Source organism: Grammomys surdaster, unplaced genomic scaffold (genome assembly GCF_004785775.1).
Source record: "Grammomys surdaster isolate TR1022 unplaced genomic scaffold, NIH_TR_1.0 183, whole genome shotgun sequence".
In the NCBI taxonomy this organism is placed as follows: domain Eukaryota; kingdom Metazoa; phylum Chordata; class Mammalia; order Rodentia; family Muridae; genus Grammomys; species Grammomys surdaster.
This window is the reverse complement of record NW_021604628.1, coordinates 1298694-1307283: the sequence shown is the minus strand read 5'-3', so window position 1 is coordinate 1307283 and position 8590 is coordinate 1298694. Positions and strand designations below refer to the sequence as shown.

General features: G+C 42.1%; 1 protein-coding gene across 1 annotated transcript in view; it reads right to left on the bottom strand.

Annotated features, from left to right (window-relative positions):
• Window positions 1-8590, bottom strand: part of Zfand3 (zinc finger AN1-type containing 3) — a 202048-nt gene that overhangs the window by 64325 nt on the left and 129133 nt on the right. The window contains exon 3 of the mRNA XM_028767881.1: window positions 4757-4939. Coding sequence (XP_028623714.1) covers window positions 4757-4939 — 183 coding nt within the window. The remainder of the gene's footprint in view (window positions 1-4756; window positions 4940-8590) is intronic.

Here is an 8590-nt window from a genome sequence, read left to right as displayed (position 1 = left end):
CACAGACACTATGGTGTGAGCAGGCAGGCAGCAATCACAGACACTATGGTGTGAGCAGGCAGGCAGCAATCACAGACACTATGGTGTCAACAGGCAGGCAGCACACACAGACACTATGGTATGAGCAGGCAGGCAGCAATCACAGACACTACGGTGTGAGCAGGCAGGCAGCAATCACAGACACTACGGTGTGAGCAGGCAGGCAGCACAGCGCAGTCAAGTGGAAAAGGAAGGTCACCTGGGCAGGAAAAAGTAGGACAACAAAAAATATAAAATTTGAGAATTGTTCACTTCTATAAGTTTCCATTTTTATATTTAACAAAGACTTATCATCGGAATATATGAAGCACTCCTACACATGAGCAAGGGGGAAAAGCTAAATAAGCGAAGAACCTGAGCAGGCAAATAAGTCATTTCTGTTAACCCAAAGTCGCACAATGTGGTCCTATCTCACGTGACTGACCGAAGGTGGGATCTGAAGTTGAGGCAGCAGGTGAGGCGCTTGTAAATGGTGCTAGTGCTTTCACTGGCTCTTACTTTTGACAGGTTAAAGGTCAACTGACACTGCAGGAACTTCAACAAGGTAGAGCAGAAGTAGTTTGTATAGGCAAACACTCAAGCCCTGCATACAGACAAGAACTAACTTACAGATCATCCACAGTGATTCCTGAATGATAGCTATCCGATTCAATAAAGCGCGTTAACGGGCATCCCCAAACTGCACTGCAAAGTATCAATCACAAGGCCCTAATGAAAGAAAGCAGCATGCTCTGTAGAACCAGCCTTAGAATTAATAAATAAATGTACGAGAGGAAGAAAAACCCTTAAATTAAAATCAAGAGACATTTAAAGTTTGGGCACTCTTTATTACGGGAGAGGATCTTCCACTTTGAGACTATTATATATCAGAAAAGCCCCATCTGTTGTGTAATTATCTCTGATAAACGGCTGGATGCTCTGAGCTTCATTAGAGAAAGGGGAAGGGAAAGGCGAATACAGAGAGAACTGTAAATAAATCGCCTCTCCATATTTCACTTAAAACCAGCCCAGCAGGAAACCATAAAATATTTTTAATAGGTAATATTTTCCAAATACTTTACTGGAAGCTGCTGGCATGTTATGTCCAATATCTGCCCTACTTCAGAAGCCAGTCTGAAAAGGGACAAACCGGCTCTCCTTACAGATTACTAAAAATTTAATTGGAAAATCAAATAAAAAGCTTATCTACTTGGTGGCAGTGATCTTCACTTTGCAGAGAGCTGCTCAGACTTTGCCAGAGCCAACCACAGGCCATAAAGGACATGTTAAAAGGCATTACAACCTAGAGATGATGCTTTCCTTCTACAGTTCTGACGCTCAGGAGGTAGAGGCAGAAGACTGCCAATGAGACAAGCCCAGGCTCGTGGTGAGATTTACCTTTAACACCCCACCCGAACCTCTGTTTTTAATCTCTGGTGGGCTAAGGCATCACTGGAAGTCAGTTTCCAAGAAAGCAAAGGACATCTCAGCCAAAATTTAGAAACAACTCAAGAATGTTCTCATAACATCACTTGGGGAATTAATATCATATACTAAAGGAGAAGTCAAGAGTTTGATATCAGCTTAGGCAACTTGTCTCTGAAATAAAACACCATGATCAAAAGCAAACTGAAGAGCAAGGGGTTTATTTGGCTTATACTTCCATATTGTAGTCCATTATTAAAGGAAAGCAGTATAGGTACTCAAGCAGGGCAGGAACCTGCAGGCAGCAGCTGATGCAGGGGTCATGGAGGAGTGCTCTTCACCATGGCTTGTTCAGCCTGCTTTCTTATAGGACCCAGGTCCACCAGCCCAGGGATGGTACCACCCTCAGTCACTAATTAGGAAAATGCCCTCCGCCTGAACCTCATGGAGCCATTTTATCAGCTGAGGTTCCCTCCTGTCAGGTAACTATAGCATGTGTCAAGTTGTCACAAAACTAAGCAGGACAGCCACAGAATGAGAGCCTGTCACACAACAAAGTAAAACCCAAACCCAACCCCAGACGAGACAAGGTTTGATTCTACAAACAATGTGAAAAGATAATTTAAGGAGCTGGAAAAGCAAAAAAACCTATCAGGGAATTACTAAGGGAAGGGGGAACCACCAAAAAACAAACTGAAGACCTAGGGGAGAAGCACAAGAAAGTTTAAAAAAAAAAAAAGTAAAAATAAGGGGAAAAATTAGAGCCAAATAAGTAAAATCAGAGACAATAAAAAGATGGCACAGAAATACAAAGGATCACCAGAACTATTACAAATAGTTACAAATAACTATTCACCCACAATCTGGAAAGCCAAAGGAGATGATAAAATCCTACATTAAACCATGAAAAATAGAACATTTAAATTGACCTACCATGAGCCAGCACACTTACTAACAGAAAGGAACTGCACGGTCTACCAAACATTCAGAACCTACTCTAAACACGTCAAGGGGAGAATTCTTTCAAACTGCTATGAGCTTGAGACCAACCGGGTTAAAGAATGAGACTCGCAAACTGGAAAGACAGACAGACAGACAGACAGACAGACAGACAGACAGACACTTCCCACAGTAAAAGCTCTGACGAATAGGGCATATAGAAAAGATTATATGATAACACAATTAAGGTCATATGTGCCGAACACACAGCAAACAGCATAACCAACGAGGAGAAGTTGGATCCTCAGGATCTGACAGGAGACAAGAAGGCTCTCTCTCTATTGGCATCTCTACACAGCACTCTATACAGCCCTAGCCAAAGCAGTTACACAAGAGAAGGAAAGGCCATCCCGCCTAGAAAGGAGGAAGTAAAATTATCCGCTTCCTTTACACACTGTTGACATCTTTCTTCTCTTCTGAAATGATTTTCACACCGGTCCTAGTTCCATTAAACAAGTGATACTACTAAAATCCCCTTTTCTGGAATGTTATAACCTATCCCTGTTCACAACACTGTCATTGCTCCTTCAAAAGGCCAGTGACACTGTCACTTTCTGTTCATTAGCACCACAGCTATTGTGCCAAGTCCTAGGAGCTTGGCTGGACACTCAAGCTTCTACTGCTTGGGAATCATTCACTTTTCCAACTTCACTCTTCATGAATGGCCATGAAGGAGTCACTAACCAAAGAGAAACTCCAGGCAGCTTTCCTCCACAGCTCACGCTACATGTGTGAAGTGTCTCTTTACAACAGTCTGTCTTCAATATCACTTCTGAGTAAGCCAGTGCCTTTCAATGGCACTTATTACAAAGGCTGGCCTACTAACATAGATACACAGAATGTGTCAGGCTTCTAACCTCAGCATCCCGACAGGATTGGGTTGGATGACTTCTACTGTAGAATTGCCTTGTGCAATGTAAGATGTTAGCAGCATTTTCTGTCTCTCTGCACTGCGTTGCTTTGAGGCAAAGAAGAGAATAATCTCTCTTGTTTGCCATCTTCTGATTTAAAGTAACAAATATATTAAATGTTCCCGTGAAACAATAAACTCTTTTAAAGATCTTCTTTGTTTTATATTCTCAATTTAACTGAATATAGTAACACATGAAAGCATTTAAATAAATATTTTTTCCCTGCTAACCTTCCCCAAATTCGTAGACTGGATAGCCTAAACTATTACATTTCTAAATAGCCATTAAGCTTGAAACACTAAATTCTAACCTTAAGGAAAACATGAGGTAAATACTATGAGTTGCATTGTGTCCCAAAAAAAAAAAAAATCACTGTAACACATCACACACAAGAGTACACATCACATACAGAGTAACAAGAGGACCCGTGGTATGGCTCAATGGATAGTGGCACTGAAACACAGCCTTGACTAACTGGGTTCAATCCCCAGGCCCCTGAGCCTAACAGGAGAGAAAGGTGCATGCCTACTAGAGAACATCCTCACATTCTTGTATCACTCACACACACACACACACACACACACACACACACTCACACACACACACACACACACTCACACACACACACACTCACACACACTCACACTCACACTCACACTCACACTCACACACACACACACTAAACAAGAATGTATTTTCTTCATATAGCCTGCATTTTTATTGCCTAAGTTAAAACGTAGTCAAGGCCAGTTAGCAGAGGCAAGAGTTCAATCTAAGTCTACCTCGGGCTTAAGTTCCTAAGATTGGTGATTCTAAATGCTTGCTGTACATCAGAATTCTCTACAGACTTTAAAAACGGAATTAGTTAAATTAGGCTCAAGGACAATAATAAACACTAAAATTGTTTGTTAAATCCTCGGTGGCGGCGGCGGCAGGCTGGTGAGATATCTCAGTGGGTAAAGGCAGTTGTCATCAAGGCTGATGACTAGAGTTTCATCCCTAGAGCCCACATGGTGGAAGCAGAGAACAGACTCTGGCACACTGTCCTCTGCCCTCTATGTGAACCATGGCAAGTGTACATACATGCACAAATAAGTCTTTCAAAAAATGTAATAAAAACCATTTCTTTAAATATCCCTAGGGAATTATAATGTGAAGCCAGAGCTGACAGCCGCTGGTCCAGATTGGTCCAAAACCATCATGTCCTCACACAGAAGCAGAAGGCTAGTCTAGGAAGACCTCACCTTCTCTGGAGTGGCTGCACTTACTCTCTGATGTGCTAAGCACAGCATTCCACACCCACAAACTTGTCTCAAACAGAATCTGAGGTTAAGCCTTCATGACCAAGGCCCTCATGACAGCGCCCCTGGGCTGCTCTATGACTCTCACGGACAGGGACTTACATTCCTCTTTACTCGGTGAAGTTACATTCAGTTCTGTCGGGAGCGACTGCTGGCTGGGACTAAGAGTTGGCGTGGGTACGGAGGTATTGTTGTTGTCACTGGTGGTCTCTTCGGAAAACAAATCTGATTGGCTGTTACTTGTACTTGGGGTGGAATCATCATCTGGTTGTTTCTTTTGAAAATCTACAGAAAAAAAAGGGGGTAAGAAAACAGGTTAATTAAGGCCCTTCTGTCAGAGCAGTCACTAGAAAACATTAACGTTAGTGTCAAGGTTGCACAAAACAGCAAGGAAGGCTGCTGTGAGTAACTAAAAGGAAAGCACGGAAGTCAATTGTTAACTAAAAAAAATACAACCGCGTGCATGATTTGTAGACAATGAGTTAAACTTTCCATTCTACAGTAACCCCCTTCGTGGTTCAGATGAGGACAGACAGTGACTTTAATACTGAACTCTGAAAACCCAAAGATGCTCTTCAACAGTAATCAGTAGAGGGCTGGAGAGATGGTTCAGCGGTTAAGAGCAATGGCTGCTCTTCCAGAGGTCCTGAGTTCAATTCCCAGCACCCACATGGTGGCTCACAGCCATCTGTAATTCCCTCTTCTGGTGTGTCTGAAGACAGTGACAGTGTATTTAAATATATAAAAATAAATAAATAAATCTTTTCTTTAAAAAAAAAAGAGTAATCAGTAGAAAGGGGATGGTGGGATTGACACCACCAATAGGTGAGAGATCAGAAGGAAAATGTCATCACAGAAAATAGCATTTAAGATGGCAAGAGGTGGTGAGTGCGTGTGTATTATCAGTAATGAGGATAAACGTAAAAGAAATGACCACACAGCACAGGAAATGAGCTGCATTTAGTTTACAACAGACATAAAAACACAAGGAGGTCGGTTCTCTAATTAGTGATCTCATGTCTTAAATTCCTCAGGGAAACGCTAAACCACTTCAAGCTGACAACACAGCTCCTGCCCCAGGCACAGGGCAGCCATGGATGGGAAGTGCTGGACCAGTCAGGGAGGGGCCTCCAGGTCAAGCCCCACCCATTCCTGTGCTGTTTCTTTCCAGTGTATGACTCCCAGACACTTTCTTATTCAATGTTTTCACATTTTAAAAATGATTTGTCAATACTATATCAATTATCAAGAAAATGCCATATAAATAGAATAAAATAATACCCTTTGTATTTTTAAGATAAAATACAAAATTTCTATACCATCCTACTAGTATACCTATGTCAAAGATTAGTGTGTCTTTCCACAACCGTGTGCCACACAACAGGAAATGTCATGAGGCCCAAAAAGACATGGAATAGAATCTAGTAGTCATTGGAATAGAACCTAGTATATAGTCCTCAGTTTCTTGAGGCAGACAGATACCAACTTAGTCGGGCACAAGAAACTGGAGCTGCATGTGTCCCACTAGATCAGTGTACTGTCCCTGCTGTCCCCACGCCGGCCTCAGAGCACTACGGGGCACACTCATCTCATCCAGCACCTACTTCCTGACCAACACCAGAGAAACGGACTGAAGCGATGGGACTCAAGAATCCCAGAAGGTCGCGGGCGTCCTAGAGCCCCTCCTGGAAGGCAGTGGAGGTCATGGGCGTCCTAGAGCCCCTCCTGGAAGGCAGTGCTACCGAAGGGTTCAGAGACAGCTGCTGCTTCTGATCAGGGACTAAAGTTTGCAACACTTGTTTTTCTAAAATCCTAAAATAAACAGGAAAGCTAAACTCTCCAAAGCTAATCCATTACCACACACGAGGAACTCAGGACTAACTCTCCATATTTTTTACTGGTGCTGTTAATGATATATTCAAAAATATGAATCCATCAGCTAATCCACTTCATTGTTACGTCCATTTTCACGCAATTCTCACGATCTAAGCAGGATGAGTTTCTGAAAGGAGATCAATTGGGAAGAAAGGCTGGTTTTTAAAGACATGACATAAATGCCAAAGTCTTACTGCACACAGCTCGTGTCACCACAACCATGTCGGTTAGCAGCATTAACACTCTGCTGAGCAATCACTGAGAAAATCTAAAGTTTAAAATAAAATGCTAAACTAGTACATAATGCACGTTCTCTACAAGCCAAGCTGGGAGGATGGAGGAGAGAACCTGAACAAACTGGAGATGCAGATGCGACGAGGGAAGCCTCAGCAATACTGTACCCCTTCCTCCATTTTAAGCCTTGGCTAAAACATCATTAAAATTCTTCCTAAAATAATCTTTTCAAATAATTCTTTTAAAAGTATTTTTATTAAATGGTCAACTAAATAAACTGATCTAAATAAAATAGTTACAGGACACTGCCTCTGAAAAAGATGAGTTTTTAACCATGCAAGTATAGCAAAAAACAAAGGCAAGGGTCACACCCATCCGTCTCACCAGTCCCAAGACACAATGGACCTCAAGAAATGTCAACTGCACGAGTGGCTAAATGACTAAGATCCATCCTCCCTCCCTCCCTCCCTCCCTCCCCTCTACCTCTCTCTAAAAAGTCAGGGCTGAAGAAGTGACCCAGCAGTTAAGAGCATTTGTTACAATTCCAAAGGACTAAGTTCAATTCCTACACCTACATGGCAGCTCACAAACATGTTAACTCTGGTTTCATGGGATCCATACACAATAAATAAATCTAAAACAAATTGCTGACATTAGATCACACATAAAATACCTACTAATCACTATTCTGAGCCACTAACAATTCAGTGTCTTTATAAGGACTCCTAGTTCCTTATGGGTTAGCATTTATACACACGAATGAGAAAATTCCATGAATTTCTATTTGCACCATCACTAGAGATGAGAAACTCATCTCTAATTTACTCAGAGAGGTGACCTGGTCTGCTGTAACAAGGCTTCTCCATCACCACTGCAGACACTGAAACTGGGTATAAACAAAGTCGAGTGGGAGATCATGGAAGGACAGCAAGCAAAGTGTGGCTCCTCATCCCCACTCACTGCTCTACTCGAGCAGGACACAGTGGGGCTAGGTAGCTGAAAGTTTGCGCTGAAGCTGGGTCTTGAGCTGCACGTCATTCTGAATCCCGTCTGGGCTCACCCTCTGCATCCGCACCACTAAAGGACAATGTTGAGCTTGCAGGAGGGGTTCTCCACATTTCCACATCTCCTCTCCAGTCTTCAAACCCTAACTGCCCTCAGCACACACTCCAACCCTCCGCTGCCACCAGAAGTTTTTCTTTGGTATTTCATACCAAAAAGTACTTCATGTTTCAAGCAGTCAGCTACAGAAAAAAAAACCAGAATGTTGCCAAGAGTTTTGACTCAACCCATTTTCAAATAAAAATTCATTTCCTGTACCTCAAAAGTCTGGTTCATTCAAAGCACTGCATAAAAACTTCCTTTAATAGAAGAGCATTCTCAGCTTCCTCTTGTCTTCCCAGCTTATGTGTATCAGAAACTAGAGCCCTACCAACCCAGATATTTTACTTTAAAAAGCTATAAAACCACGAGCAGAAGCCAGCCAAATCACAAACTAAACTTTAGCCCTCCGATGAAATCTTAATAAAATTCTAGGTGTTGGATGTTACCCTGAGCTAATGGTCTAAGCAAGAACTGGCTTAAGCAAGAGTTAAGAGCCAACAAACTCAGTTACAAAACCTTGCAATGTAGTCACCATGTACCCTACTTAAAGGGAAAATAGAGATTAATGTGGCTGGATTTATTTCAACTTCTTTCATGAATATTCTCTTCTGGCTTTGTTAATAGCTGAAATGGGAAATTCTGGAGCAGATTCTTATCTTCTCATGGTGATCAAGTTAAACATCCCAGAGAGAGAGAGAGAGAGAGAGAGAGAGAGAGAGAGAG